This window comes from Rhinoraja longicauda, chromosome 1 (genome assembly GCF_053455715.1).
Source record: "Rhinoraja longicauda isolate Sanriku21f chromosome 1, sRhiLon1.1, whole genome shotgun sequence".
Lineage (NCBI taxonomy): Eukaryota > Metazoa > Chordata > Chondrichthyes > Rajiformes > Arhynchobatidae > Rhinoraja > Rhinoraja longicauda.
The window spans coordinates 49356284-49372830 of NC_135953.1; the positions used below are offsets into that span (position 1 = coordinate 49356284).

General features: G+C 40.5%; 1 protein-coding gene across 3 annotated transcripts in view; it reads right to left on the reverse strand.

The window, feature by feature from the left end:
* The window catches only part of LOC144592421 (interleukin-6 receptor subunit beta-like), a 61664-nt gene that overhangs the window by 24496 nt on the left and 20621 nt on the right, over positions 1–16547 (reverse strand). For all 3 annotated transcript variants that reach the window (XM_078397021.1, XM_078397005.1, XM_078397013.1), the window contains exons 2-7: positions 13937–14023; positions 11124–11429; positions 8860–8977; positions 8043–8215; positions 2105–2259; positions 218–377 (exon numbers count right to left, since the gene is read on the reverse strand). In XM_078397021.1, coding sequence (XP_078253147.1) covers positions 218–377; positions 2105–2259; positions 8043–8215; positions 8860–8977; positions 11124–11429; positions 13937–14009 — 985 coding nt within the window. In that variant the 5' untranslated portion in view covers positions 14010–14023. The remainder of the gene's footprint in view (positions 1–217; positions 378–2104; positions 2260–8042; positions 8216–8859; positions 8978–11123; positions 11430–13936; positions 14024–16547) is intronic.

The following is a 16547-nucleotide window of genomic DNA, read 5'->3' on the forward strand; positions in this document are numbered from 1 at the left end:
GGGCTCGTGGTGGGGTGGGGGGAGATGGAGAAATGTGCAGGAATAGATGGAAATTGGGCCAGTGTGGCCTGAGAGACAGAAATACTACCTTGAATTTTTTTGGAAGAGGGGAGGAGAGTACATGAAAAATTGATGGGAAAAGAGTGCTAACAACATTCGGAAATAGAATAGATTTATTTTGTTATAAGCACCAAAAAGGTTATTTCATTCCACTAACCTGATTCAAGAGTCTTCTCAATTTTCTCTGAACTCCAGTCGCTCCAGTAGCCATTGTCACCAATGTCCTTACAGCGAATTGTGAAACTATAAGTACTAAAAGGTATCAACCTTTGAACCACGAAAGAGTCTCGATATGAATTTGTATCCTCAGGTGGTACCTACCAAAAACCAAAAGTATATGTTAATAACTGCAATGCAGCCCCTAAGTTAACATCATGTCAAAGGTTAATTTAGCTTTTAACAGAACGCCTCCCTTGGAAGGCAATGACAGGATCGATCAAAGTCAGCATTCATTTATGATGGGGAAATCATGCTTGACTAATCTTTTGGAATTTTTTGAGGATGTAACAAATAAAATGGATAAGGGAGAGCCAGTGGATGTGGTGTACCTGGACATTCAAAGTGCCTTTGACAAGGTCCCACACAAGAGATTAGTGTGCAAAATTAGAGCACATGGTATCGGGGGTACTGGTTCTGGACTCCAACATCAGGAACATTTTTCCTGCATCTAGCCTGTCCAATCCCTTAAGAATTTTATATGTTTATATGAGATCTCCTCTCATCCTTCTAAATTCCAGTGAATACAAGCCCAGTCGACCCATTCTTTCATCATAGGTCAGTCACGCCATCCTGGGAATTAACCTGGTGAACCTCGCTGCACTCCCTCAATAGCAATAATGTCATTCCTCAAATTAGGAGACCAAAATTGCACACAATACTCCAGGTACAGTCCATAGAGCTCAGAGGACCATCGGAACACAGCTACCAGCCTTGGAGTTCATCTACAACACACGATGCCTCAGAAAAGCCACCAGCATCCACAAAGACTCTTCACACCCTTGCAACAGTCTGTTCGAACTCCTTCCATCGGGCAGACGATACAAGGCCTTCTACGCCCGCACCTCCAGATTCAGGAACAGCTTCATCCACAGGGCCATAGCTGCTATGAACCGGTCCTGCTGAGCCGGATGGTCACAACGCACGGTGATCCGGCACAGAGCTACTTGCACTTTATTCTGTTTTAAAACTGTTACAATTTGTTTCGTTGGGTTGTTTAAATTAATAATTAATACTGACTAGCTAATTAAATTATTGCATCGTATGGGAGGCGCATTCCCAATCTCGTTGTACCCCTGTACAATGACAATAAAGATATATTGTATTGTATTGTACCAGGGGTCAGTACAACTGTACAACTTCAGTAGGACTTCCTTGCTCCTAAACTCAAATCCTCTCGCAATGAAGGCCAACATGCCGTTAGCTTTCTTCACTGCCTGCTGTACCTGCATGCTTACTTTCAGTGACTGATGTACAAGGCACCCAGGTCTCGTTGCACCTCACCTTTTCCTAATCTGACACCATTCAGATAATAATCTGCCTTCCTGTTCTTACCACCAAAGTGGATAACCTCACATTTATCCACATTATACTGCATCTGCCCACTCACCTAACCTATCCAAGCCACCCTGCAGCCTCATAGCATCCTCATCGCAGCTCACACTGCCACCCGGCTTTGTGGCATCCGCAAACCTGGAGATGTCACATTTAATTCCCTCGTCTAAATCGTTAATATATATTGTAAATAACTGGGGTCCCAGCACTGAGCCTTGCGGCACCCCACTAGTCACTGCCTGCCATTCTGAAAAGGACCCGTTAATTCCTACTCTTTGCTTCCTGTCTGCCAACTAGTTCTCTATCAATGTCAATACCCTACCATACAAATTTCTCGAGGGTATAACCTAAACACAAATAGCAGACAAATCATTCTTAGTGCACCAAACATAAGATCCATTTCACTTTCCTTAAAGTTAATCAAGTGTGTTTGGCAATCAGTCAACAACATTCAACAAACATTTTTTGTTTCTTAAACAGGTTAATTATTTACCTGTGTCCAATTCTTTGCATTGACAATTTTGTATCGGAGATTGTATTTTAAGTCAAATTGCTTTGGCAGAACTGGGTTTTTCCATGTCACATGCAAGACTGTGCTCATTCCTGGGACTTGTTTTATGAAAGTTATTTCTGGAGGATCGGGTTTTACTGAAACACAAACAAGAAGTAACACATTAAGTATGTATATCCCTATAAAACTAGTTTTGGTGGTAGAAAGAAGGAAAAACAGGAGTGTAAGCCAGGTAAATTATATCATGATGATATTTCCTTGTGTAACATAGATGTCAGAGTGAAAAAGTATGAAAATTATTTGCTGGGAAGAGTTCATACCAATTTCATATCTGTAGGTCAAATCTACACAGGAGGAACATTTAGTGAGTTCATGGGCTAGAGTCAGAATCGTACAGTATGGAATCAGGCATTTTGGTGCAATTTGGCCATCATGACCAGGTCACTTAAGTAAGCTAGTCCCATTTGTCTGCGCATGGGCCTCATGCCTCCAAACCTTTCCCATTGTTGTACCTGTGTAAGTGTCTTTTTAAATGTCATTATTGTATCCTCCTCTACCTCATCCTCTAGCAGCACTCTCTATGTGGAAAAAGTTGCCCCTTGGGTCCCTTTTAAATCTTTCTCCTCTCAATTACTTAATGGAGAGGGAAATGGCACTAAAAGGCTAGGGTTTTAAAGACAATTTTCAAAGTGCGAATGGTGAATGCGGGAAGGAAAGAAGACAGATTTAACGGCGTGCACAAAAGGAAGCTGTAAAACTATTAATGAATGGAGGGATTTGAACTCTGGGTATTTTGAAACTTTGTACACAGATTAAATATTAGTGATGGTTGGCAAGCATTGCGATAATTGGCCAGAACAAATTCATGCAGGATAGGATATGAGGGGTGATGTACTTGCAGTATATGTTGTGGTACTTGAAAGAATATTGAAAAATAAAATGACTCTAGATAGAATAGGTACAGATGAAGTGGAAGTGGAGATGAACATTAGGATAAGAGGGGAAATGTTTTGTAGGTGCAATTATGAAGTCATTGTAATTGACTGGAAGTGGAATTATAAGAAATAACAGTTAAAGAGGAACAGTTTATACCCTGCTGATGGGATCAAAGGACAATCACATGATACTTGGCTGCTGATTTACAATCCCAATACCTAGATTTCACCCTAAACTCAAGTGTGCTCTGTGTGAAGTTCCACACTCTCCCTGTTAAAGCATGGGCTTCTGCCAGGTGCTCTGTTTTTTTCCCCACACACCAAAAATGTGTGAGTTTGTAGGTTAAATGGCCCATATAAATTGCTGTTATGTTGCGAGTAGATGCTCGAGTGGGGTAACATGGAACTAGTTTGAACGGGTGATTGTTGGTTGGCGCGGATTTGGTGGCCAAAGGGACTGTTTCCAAGCTGCATCTTTCAATCAAGATTGTGAATGATCAATATAAATTCACTTAAAAGTGAATGGCAAGATCATAGGGTGGCAAATGATCAGAAGTGGGAAGGACAGGATGAAGTAGACGTGTAAACACCTTAATTATGAAATAAATCATTCAACTGCTTTTTCCAAAACTGGCATTGCAAAGAAAATAGGTGAGAGATAAGACATATATGCATTTGTAGAACAGAGGGATCTAGGAGTGCAGGTACATAGTTCCTTGAAAAGTGGTGCCACAGGTAGAAAGGGGAGTCAAAATGGTTTTTGGCACATCGGGCTTAATCAGTCAGAGTACTGAGTAAAGAAGTTGGGAGCATTTATTCACAAAATGCTGGAGTAGCTCAGCAGGTCAGGCAGCATCTCAGGAGAGAATGAATGGGTGATGTTTTGGGTCGAGACCCTTCTTCAGACTGATGTGGGGGGGGAGGGGCAGGACAAAGGAAGGATATAGGTGGAGACCGGAAGATAGAGGGAGAACTGGGAAGGGGGAGGGAAAGAGAGGGACAGAGGAACTATCTAAAGTTGGAGAAGTCAATGTTCATACTGCTGGGCTGCAAGCTGCCCAAGCGAAATATGAGGTGCTGTTTCTCCAATTTCCGGTGGGCCTCACTGTGGCACTGGAGGACGCCCATGACAGAAAGGTCAGACTGGGAGTGGGAGTTGAAGTGCTCAGCCACTGGGAGATCAGGTTGGTTAAGGCGGACTGAGCGAAGGTGTTGAGCGAAACGATCGCCGAGCCTGCGTTTGAGACACCGCAGAGACCGTTCCCTCTGTAACTCCCTGGTCCATTCATCCCTTCCTACCCAAACCACCCCATCCCGGGCACTTTCCCCTGCAACCGCAGGAGATGCAACACCTGTCCCTTTACCTCCCCCCTCAACTCCATCCAGGGACCCAAACAGTCTTTCCATGTGAGACAGAGGTTCACCTGCACCTCCTCCAACCTCATCTATTGCATCCGCTGCTCTAGATGTCAACTTCTTTACATAGGCGAACCCAAACGCAGGCTCGGCGATCGTTTCGCTCAACACTTTCGCTCAGTCCGCCTTAACCAACCTGATCTCCCGGTGGCTGAGCACTTCAACTCCCTCTCCCACTCTGACCTTTCTGTCATGGACCTCCTCCAGTGCCATAGTGAGGCCCACCGGAAATTGGAGGAACACCTCATATTTCGCTTGGGCAGCTTGCAGCCCAGCGGTATGAACATTGACTTCTCCAACTTTAGATAGTTCCTCTGTCCCTCTCTTCCCCCCCTTCCCAGTTCTCCCTCTATTTTCCTGCCTCCACCTATATCCTTCCTTTGCCCCGCCCCCCTGACATCAGTCTGAAGAAGGGTCTCGCCCCGAAACGTCACCCATTCCTTCTCTCCTGAGATGCTGCCTGACCTGCTGAGTTACTCCAGCATTTTGTGAATACCTTCGATTTGTGCCAGCACCTGCAGTTATTTTCCTACATAGAAGTTGGGAGGTCATGTTGTAGTTATAAAAGATGTTGGCAAGGCCGCATTTAGAGTATTGTGTTCAGTTCTGGGCACCATGGTATAGGAAAGATGTCAAGCTGGAAAGAGTGCAGAGATTATTTACGAGGAAGTTGCCAGGACTTGTGGGGCCTGAACTATAGGGAGAAGTTGAGCAGGCTAGGGCTCTTTTCCTTGGAGTGCAGGAGAATTAGGGGTGATCTTATGAAAGTATACAAAATCATGAGGAGAATAGATCGGGTAAACGCACAGTTTCTTGCCCAGAGTAAGAGAATCAGAGGACATAGATTTAAGGTGAGGGGGGAAAGATTTAATAGGGTCGTGAGGGGTAACCTTTTCACACACAGGGTGGTGGGTGTATGAAACGAGCTGCCGGGGGAGGTAGTTGAAGCAGGTACTGTCGTAACATTTAAGAAACATTTGTACAGGTACATGAATAGGATAGGTTTGGAGGGATATGGGCCAAACATAGACAGGTGGGACTAGTACAGATGGGAGATGGACACAAAAAGCTGGAGTAACTCAGCGGGACAGGCAGTATGAATGGAGAGAAGGAATGGGTGATGTTTCAGGTCGAGACCCTTCTTCAGACTGGTGAAGAAGGATCTTGACTCGAAACATCACCCATTCCTTTGCTGCCTGTCCCGCTGAGTTACTCCAGCTTTTTTGTGTTTATCTTCGGTTTAAACCAGCATCCGCAGTTCCTTCCAACACATTTAGTTCAGATGGGACATGTTGGTCAGTGTGGGCAAGTTGGGCTGTTTCCACACTCTGACTCTATTTGCAAAGAAAATGGTTGATTAGGGATAGTCAGCATGGTTGTCTGTGAGAGCGTATCACATGAATTTGGTTGAGTTTTTTGAATTAGTAACCTGGAAGATTGATGAGGGCAGCACTGTATACATAGTCGAAATAGATTTCAGACAGGTCTTTGATAAAGTTCTGCTTGTAGGCTGTTGTGGATGGTTTTATAGCATGGGATTCATAGGCTTTAGTGTAAGGAAGCAGAGGGTGGTGGTGGAAGTGTTTTTCGGTCTGAAGGTCTGTAACTATTGGTTTGCCTCAGAGATTGGTGCTGAATCCATTGCTTTTAGTCATCTTTATCAATGGTTTGGATGAGAGTGTACAAGGCATGATTAATAAGTTTGCATATGACACTAAAACAGGTGGTATTATAAACGATGAAGAGGGTTATCAAGAATTGCAGTGGGATCTTGATCAGCTGGGCAAGTGGGCTGAGGAATGGCTAATGGAATTGAATTCAGTTAAGTACATAGTGTTGCATCTTGGGAAGTCAAACCATGGCAGTCTTTCATAGTGAACACTAGGCCCCTGGGGGCGTTATAGAGGCATCCAGGCCTACTAGCACATATCATATCATATCATATCTATACAGCCGGAAACAGGCCTTTTCGGCCCTCCAAGTCCGTGCCGCCCAGCGATCCCCGTACATTAACACTATCCTACACCCACTAGGGACAATTTTTACATTTACCCAGCCAATTAACCTACATACCTGTACGTCTTCCCTGAAAGTTGGGATGTTGTGTACAACACTTTCGTGAGGCTACACTTGTGGAGTGGAATTCCCAGTTTTTAATCACCCTGCTAGAAAAGATGTCATTAAGCAAGAAATGGTGCAGAGAAGATACGAGAAAGTTGTCAGTATTTAAGAGCCTGAGATTTAGGGAAAGATTAGGCAGGTTAGAACTTTATTCCTTGCAGTGCAGGAGGCTTTGGGATGATTTTGCAGCGGTGTATAAAAACATGAGGCGAATAGATAGGGTGTATGCACAAATCCTTTCCCCAGGATAGGGGAATCAAGAACTAGAGGGTGTAGGCCTAAGGTGATTGAGGAAAGATGTAATAGGAACTTGAGGGACATCCTTTTAACACAAAAGGTGGCGGCTTAGCGGAACATGGCAGATGCGATGAGTTTAGATGGGGCATGTTAGTAATTATGGATGAGTTGGGCTGAAAGTACTGTTTCCCTGCTACTCTATGTTGCTGAAACATGACTTAGCATTTTTGAAAATGCTGTAATTACTTCCATTAACCAAGTACTTGTGCCTGGATCAACTGATAAATTGCCATAACAAGTGGGTGTGTGATAGGGGTATAGATGTACTGTCAAATAATCTCAAATAATTTGGAAAGAATTAAAACATTTTAACTTGTAATCATTGTACATAAAGTTAGTGGTTCTTGTACATCAAGCCTGCAGAAGCACCCAATAACCAAAGACCCCTCTATCGAATCTGGGAATAGACTTTAAAAAATGACTGATTTATTAAAGTGATTTTCTTGAAGTTTCAAAAATGTTTAGCTTAAATATTTTCTCCGAGATCTTCGGTTTCTTCCCACACTCCAAAGGCGTACAGGTTTGTAGATTAATTGGCTTGGTAAATTATAAATTGTCCCTAGTGTGTGTAGGATAATGTTAATGTGCTGAGATCGCTGGTCGGCGCGGACTCAGCGGGCCGAAGGGCCTGTTTCAGCTCTGTATCTCTAAAACTAAAAACTAAGGAGAAAACCGGCAATAAACAAAACAAATACAAGTCATCATGTTTTGCATCCATTTGACATTAATATCATATTAGTATTGCATGTCCATTCAATATGATCATGGCTGATCATCCAGCTCGGTACAGGTTACTGAGCTGGATGATCAGCCATGATCATATTGAATGGTGGTGCAGGCTCGAAGGGCCGAATGGCCTACACCTGCACCTATTTTCTATGTTTCTATGTCTGTTCAATAGCAAAGACAAGCAAAAACCACAAAAGATTCAAAATTGAAAAAAAAATGTGATTTAGGACTAACAGTGGGGCAAACGATATCTGCACTGGGAATGAGGGAATTGGGATATAAACATTTGTCAAAACCTGTTTGCATTCAGCATCTTCTGAATAATAATGACAATCAAAATACATCTTCAAAATTGCAAGTATGCAGGAATTGGCCACAAATGCCAATAAAATTTATTTCAGAATATATGGATGCATACTTACTAACATTAACTGGATCCACTTCTATTTGATCAGATTTTACATCGCCCAAGGAATTATTTGCCTGAACCAATATAATATTTGGAACAAAATAATAAATGGATGGGTATAAAATTGCATACGAGTTGTTCACACCAGCTGGCAACTTATGTAGAACAAAATGTTCAGGTCTAATTCTGAAAAACAAAAAGAACTTTCACACTTTTCTGTACACAATTTAATTGAATCATTAAGCTATGCCCAAGAATACAATGTTAATGTGCAGTATTTTGTTAATATTAATCCAATTTATCTGCCAGAATATTACCACCATTATTACTATGCAAGACACCAGTAGCATCCTCAGTATAGTTCGCAAGCAAGAGGTATAAAAAGAGAGACAACTGATCCATGAATGTAGGTTGATCCGAGGATAGGGTGGTGGATGTTTTCTACTTGGATTTTACCAAGGCATTGATATTCCCCATGGTAGGCTGATCCAGAAGATTATGATGCACGGGATTAATAGTGACTTAGTCGTATGGATTCATCAATGGCTTACTGATAGAAGAAAGAGGGTTGGGGTGTTAAGAGGTGTGGCTGCCAATTATCGGACTAGAGCTTTGTAGATGGAGCTCGCTAAGCACAGGAATGAGTTGCAGAAGGCAAAAAGACAATTAGTAATAAAGTAATAAAGCAATAAAGAAACAAGACAAAATATTATGGAGGTTAAAATTAACAATGTTTGATATTATAATGTGGTCCGAAATGCATTGAAATAAATACGACTTCAAGGCTGCAATCTGCTTTTGAAAGTTGTCTAGAGGAGATTCATACTCACGACAATAGAAAATAATAATCGGTTGGCAAGTATGTATCTTTTCCTGGATCCCAGGAGCAGGTCATATTCTTATTAAAATATGTTATGCACGTCAGGTTTTTAGGTTTCTCTGGAAGCACTGAAAAAAGTAAAAAGTGCAATGTATCATGATTTCCAACAAAAATGGTTAATACAAGATCTACTATATTTTGCTTCTGAAGATTTTAATGCTATTTAACTATTAATGCTATTAGTTCAGAATCTCTAGGGCAAACAAGTGAATGCTTATATGACTGTCTCCAATTTCTGGGAGCAGAATTGTTTGTATTTTGTCAATGAAGCAATATGAAGCACAAACAAAAATGAAGAATGCATGAAATACTCCGATTAGAAAACTTTCATAGATGCTGTCCAATTTACTGAGTATTTCAAGCACCTCTGACATTTTTCCAGCACCTGCATTTTTTTTGCTTTTTAATCAAGCAAGATTAAAATATGCAAAATGACTATTATATTTATTTACCTAATTGTAATGTAATTTAGGATGCTGTGATAAAATGTTACCACCCAACCCCCCCAAGCCATAATGCAATCAAGTCAAATAGAGCCAGTCACTCAGCACGGAAACAGGTCCTTCAGGCCTACATGTTCAAGCTGACCAAGATGCTCCATCTAAACTAGTCCCATTTGCCTGCAATATCTCTCCCAAACTTCTCCTATCCATGTACCTGCCCAAATGTCTTTTACATGTTGTTATTGTACCTGCATCAAAGACTTCCTCTGGCAGCTTGTTCCATATACCCGCCATCCTTTGTCGGGGAAAAATATGCTCTTCTTCTTAAATCTATGCCCTTTATTTCATATTCAGAATTAGACTCCCCTTTGCCATTCGTCAGCCCACTTCCCCAACTCCTGCTGCAATTCTTGTTAACCATGTTCATTCTCTACAATCCTACTTATTTTAGCTTACTAATCATGCTTTGCCTGTTCTCGCCCAAATCGTTGATATAAACGACAAATAGTAATATGCCCAACACCAGTCCCTGAGGACAGTCCCTGAGGCACACCAATAGACACAGGCCTCCAGTCCAAAAACAACCTTCTACTTTGATTACTTTTTCCAAAAACTCAATCCAATATGTGAAACACAATCTCCAATGCACAAAATGCTGACTATGCCTAATCAACCCCATCAGCGTCTCTGAATTCTGAATTTCTGCAATCCTCGTCTCATCCAAAAGGTGCAAGAATCATGTGTGTAGGACGTCTGCATGAGCTGAATTTCCTTCATTTAATTCTGTGCCTTCCTATCTACTCAAGTTCTAACCAAGTTGTTCCAATGCCCAGTCTATTATAGGTTCAGTCTCCTATACCAAAACGCCCAGGTAGATTTTATTTTCTCTGTGCGCGATTATTATAATGTTTGTGACATAGCCTCAAACTCAACAACCCCATGGGAAAACTTCAGAGATTTTGACTAGAAATGTTGCCGTTTGAGCTCCTGCCATTCTACATCAATGTCAGTAAGAGAAAGGGTTAGTCATTGGCTTAAGGAAATGGCATGATGATGGGCTGCTGTACACATCCCAATCAGCATCAATGACTAAGGAAATTCAGCATGTCTGCAACGACTCTTATCAATCTCCACAGATGCACCAAAGAAGCCACACTTTTAGGGTACATCACAACTTGGTTTGATCCTTCCTGTACTCAGTCTAGTCATTGTTCACAAGATCCAGCCCACTATGGCAATGCAATCTGCAAACTTACAAATGGAATTGGAGCAGAATTTGCCCACCCCATTCTGAATATATAGCAAGCACACTAAGGAGCTGAGGCATAAACTGAAGCACAATAATTATTTTTCCCATTTAGGAAACTGGTTAAATATTTATAAAGTCATAATATTGCTGATTTTTATTTTAAGAATTTTAGGCAAAGAAAATCATAGAAGTACTGGAATAGCACAAGCTGTTCAATCCCTGAAAAAGTATTCAAATGCATGTGACTGACCCAAGTGACTGAAACAGACAATTCCCCCAAAACATTTTAAGCTTGAACTGTAGCAGCCAAATGCAATGCTTTGCTTTATGGCTATTGAAATGCTGTTAAAATGCCCAGTCTGCTGTGGCATCACTTCAATAGCAGAGACAGAAGAATCTTTCTAAATATAAGCATTTATCTGCAGGTGCCTGAAAATCCCAATTACTTACATTTCTACAGGACAAATCAGTGGAAAAAACAAGATATTTCATTGTGAACCTTCACCACTGGAAAACACTTACATCCGATCTTAACTTGTATTCCGAAGACAGTTGCTACTTGATCCTCATTATATTGTACATTGCAGGTCAGAAGTACAACACCAACAGTGGAAATGGTCAGCGTTACATTGGACACTGTTTTATTGACTGTGATGACGTTGTCTTCTGGTATTCGGTTTCCCTTCAATTTCCAGAATATCTGATCAGCATCCACTCCACTTTTATTTGCATAAGTATCAGTAAGGATGCACGATGCCTCTATTTGCGATCCAATTTGAATAACTGGTGACTCAGGAATAATATAGGCATATTCTTCCAAAGAATTATCTAGTAATGGACAGAAATAAAACCATTACAATAACTCGAGAGCCTCAAAATGAAATGGGTAAATGAGTTATAATTTGATCATAAATTAAATGCGATGGAAATATTGATTCTTAAAGTAAAATGCATATGGAAGGTACAGAGGAGGAACCTGAAAAAGTATCCTGCAGCAAGAGCTATTTTCAATAACTTAAATATTTTCTCATAACTGCTTGGATTGCAAATGTAATGCAAATCGATTTTCTTATCACAGAGAACACAAGCCCCTGATAAAGTAAATCATCTAAATTTAATAATTTCCTATTTGGTTTCAGTTGACTATCATCTTCCTTAACAGATTGAGCTCAGGATAACAGGGTAGACAAAACACAAATTGTTGAAATCTAAAATTCTTGTCTCTATTTGGTTCATTGTGGTTCATGCCTTGATGACAATTTTGCAAGACAATTTAGCAAATGCTCAATTTAGACAAAACAACATATCACAACAAAGTTGAGTGTGACATTAAGATTTTGAAGGACTAGAGAACTGCAAAATACTGAAATAAAAATACAAAGTGTTAGAAGTACTCATCAATCTGGGCAGCAACAAAGTTGATCATTCAGATCTTTAATCATTCATTGAGCATTTCTCCATAGCATCAAATATTTTTCTTCAACCTAAGATGAATGGCTAATAGAGTTTAATACAGATCAGTGCGAGGTATTGCATTTGCTAATACAAACTAGGACCCTGGGGAGTATTGTAGAACAAAGGAATCTTGGAGTCCAAGCACATCTACATACAATGCCACTTTTTTGTGATCGATGTACTGTGGAAAATGAGGTAGTGAAGGTGGTTTTTGGCATTTTGGCCTTCATCAGTCAGGGAACCGAGTACAAGTTGGAAAGTCAAGTTACAGTTGTACAAGATGCCATTGAGGCCGCTCTTGGAGCAGCATGTTCTTTTGGAAAGATGCTGAAAAGAGAGCAGAAAAGATTTACTGGGATGCTGCCAGAATTCGAGGGCCTGAACTATAAGGCAAGGCTGGGACTTTATTCCTTGGAGCATAGGAGGCTGAGGGACGATATTTTGCAGGTGTATAAAATCACGAGCTGAATAGACAGGGTGAATGCTTGAATCTTTTCCCCAGGATGGGGGAATGAAGAATTACAAGGTTTGCGGCAAGAAGACGACAAGGTAAATGCACTTGTGCAGGATCATGAACTTGTGCAGGATCTGCTCCATGTTGCACACCATCCTGGCAAGGAAATATATCATCAGTTCTTCATTGTCATTGTGTTTAAATTCTAGAACTCCTTATGCAGCCACCCTGCTGGAGTGCCTCCCTAAAAAATAAGAAATTCCAGTTGGCAACTTGCCTCCATCCCCTTTCGAGCAATTAGGGGGGACAATAAATGCAGGTTTTGCCAGCAACGCTCAGATCCCAAAGAGAGGAATAAAAATAGATTGTCTTATTATTTTAAATACCAATCCTCAACATCATATGGCCCATTCTCACTCAGTACAGTACCCACAAACTGGAGTACTGTGTGATGGCATGTAGGCTTGCTGGTCATTTTCCACTCAGTGAAAATCTAATGTTAATTATTTTTAGTTACTAAGTAAAGGTCAGGCAGTGTTAAGGAGCAGGGGGGTGGAGGCAGATACAGATTTACTGCCACTATGAAAATAGAAGCTCTATATTTAATGGACACCAGATTCCTATTGGAGAATAGGAAAGGAAGATAGTCAATGACATCCTGATAAGCAAGCATTTAATGGGAAGGGATGAAGGAAAATGCATTATTGGACATCCGCTTGCAATGAATTCATTTTTATCATGCTTTATTTCTGGAAATTCTTTGGCTTTCAGATTTGATGCAAAATCAATAAAGTACTTATTGTTGCCACTGCGCTAGCACAGTAAAATATGAACAAAAAATAATGGGCAAAGAGAGAACATCCGATCAACGGGCTTGAAGTTTCATTGGTTATTCACCTCTTCCAATAACGGATGACTCTACAGAGATGATGATAAATCGACTACAGAATGAAAAGATTAGCTGTGGCAAGTATTTTCCTAATAAGTGCATCAATCAATTTGGCCCTCATGTACACACAATGGCCGACCAACACTAGTAATCTTTATGTTTTGGTTATGCAATGGCCCCACATTTGACTTAAACTCATGGTTACTCAAACATGCAGTTATATAAACACATTAGATTACAGCACAACTGGTGAGCCTCTGACCCAGGTAACATATACACTTTGACTTTCTTAACTATGTTTCTGAAACGAGGGGTAGCTTCAGTTATTAGCCACACTTGCCAATGCAAATCCTTTATTTGTTCAAGGATGGAAAAAACCCAACAGTCTCCCGATTTCCAGACAGTTCAATACCAGGGTTTCTGAAATTCACAATTTTATGACTGTCTCCTTTTCCGTGGTTTTTTATTATCAAATTTAATGGCCGCACCAAGATAAAATGTTAGTTGCAAGACAATAGCTAATTCTTTTACACTTACCATTTGTCAAACATACAGTGATTTGCATGGATACATGCGTTAGCACAAGCCACCAAGCCCTCTGGAGGAACATGATTCAGATAGTCACTAAAATATAAAAAAATTGGCAAAGATTTAGAACTTTCGGCCTCTTTATCACCTCAAAGATCTTTGCTTTGCAATTAATTCCTGCTCTTTATCACTTTATTTTTCTTTAAATAAAGAAAACATAGAATATAGGATAGGACAACTCAGGAACATTGTCTGTCCATTCCCTCCACAAATGCTGCATAACTCACCGAGTTCCTCCAGCAATTTGCTTTGTTCAAGAACCCAGGATCTGCAGTTTCTTGCGTCTCCATTCTAGTGAACCTCTTTTGTACCCTCTCCAAAGTCTCTTACGATAATTTAACTTTAGGATATTTAAACTCTCACAATAAATTATGATTTAAAAGATTGTAAATGACTGTAATTCAACTAATCTGTTGATCATTGGGTTAAATTAAAAAAACAATCTGAAAAAATAGTTTTACATTTTATTTCTCAAATTTCCTGAATTTAAACACTTCTGTAAAATTTTAATGTATCAACCCATAACAAAATAGTAATGAAAATAAAATTCAAAATACGCACTCTGAAAAATACCATGAAATTAAACAAATTCACGTCAGTTAATTAATTATTTTCAAAAGCATTCCGGAACCCAGGTCTATTAAATAGATAAGTGAAATATCAAATTAAAACAGTGTTTTAAGGTGCTTCAATTCCTGTGAAAGAAACCAAATAATCACTCAATGTATACTCCAGAAGGATTAATTGCCCTGAAGCACTTACTACTTGTCAGCAGCGTTATAAATTCATGTACCATATTTCACTTACATTTTAAATAGCAACACAAGATATGCTGGCTAGCACATTTAAATAGATATGGATCCAACCATTGTAATAACCAATGCAATGGACAACCGGGTAATTTGTTTTTATAAGTGTACGTCCAAGGAAATGGCGGCTAGAACACTGAGAATCCCTTAATCTACTTGGATCTATAAAAATGGAGTATAGCAGTGGTATCTCTTTGTATACTTGATTGCCGGATAAATATTGGCTAGTTAACCATGTAGAGAACTGTTATCTATCAAAAAAGTATCACAGACCTTGAGAGAGCAGCCAGACCTAGGACCACATCCAAATCGATGCATTTCCAATTTTATAGCAGTCCATTAAAGTAAAGAGTTTGTGCTAAAGACTCTGGAGTTCACAGGTGCAACAAATGCTTTCAACGAGCCAGCGATGTACTGCTGAAAGGAGATATCACATACCTTCAAAGAAGTGGAAGCAAAGTACTGGTATTTCTGGGGTGACCAATCTTGTATTCTTTATATGAGTGAAGGAATGGAATTAAAATTACTAAACCCTAGCCCCTATGCCAAATGTGATTTGACAAAAAAAAAAACTACTGTGGACCATCGAACAGTACAATGCGAGAACAGCCCCTTTGACCACATGTCTATGCCTAACATGATGTCAAGACCAACACTTTCAAGGAGTTGAGAACTTGGACAAGATCGCTTAGCACATCAATGATATTATGGCAGCCATTAATGATATTTTTCCTTACATTCGACATCCCAAAGTGCAACAACTCTATCTGTGATTTCACCACCCATTTCTGTAGCTGATTTATATCCCACTGTATATTTTGACAGCCTTCCTCAGTCCATCACCCCAGCAATCTTGGTGTCATCTGTAAACTTACCAACCAACCCATCAACATTCACATCCAAATCATTTATATACATCAACTGTGTTCGCAGCACAGATCCTGGCAGAACACTGTTCACAGACCTCCAGCCAGGACATTGTCCTTCCACTACAACCCTGTTTTCTATCCATATGACCAAGTCTCTATTAATCCCATGCATCCTAATCTTCTGGATCTGCCTACCATAAGGGGCTTTATCAAATGCATTGGTAAAATCCACATCGACAACATCCACTGCCCGACCCTCATATTATTCTGGCAGATACATTGGATTAATGTTTACATTAAGGAAATACTGCAGAATAACATTGCTGCCTACCATTGGGGACTTTATCAAATGCCTTTCCGAAAATCCACAGACAACATCCACTGTCCTACCCTCAATCACCTTTGTCACCTCCTCAAAAAACTCAATCAAGTTAGCAAAGCACTGCCTTGTACAAACCCATGCTAACTGTCCCTAATTAATCCACTCTCTTCCAAATGGGATTAAATTATGTCCCGAAGAATTCTCTCCAATGGCTTGCCTAACTTTGACGCGAGCTCACTGGCCTATAATTCTCTGGGTTCTCTCTACGTCCCTTCTTAAACAAAGGAACACCAGTAACTACTCTCCGGTCCTCCAGGAGCTTGACTGCGGCTGGAAGACACAAAGACCAGGCCAAATAAAATTCAGTAGGCCACACAGCATCTGCAGACATACACCGAGCAAACCCTGCCCACCTGACACACCAACCCTGCACACCTGCACTACACCTCCACAGAAGTCGCCTACTGCACCGAGCACTTTCTGCGATTCCTATTCCTACACCAGAATTAGCCAAGCCTAAAACAAAATGGTGCCAGACAATTACCATCTCGAAAAAAGAC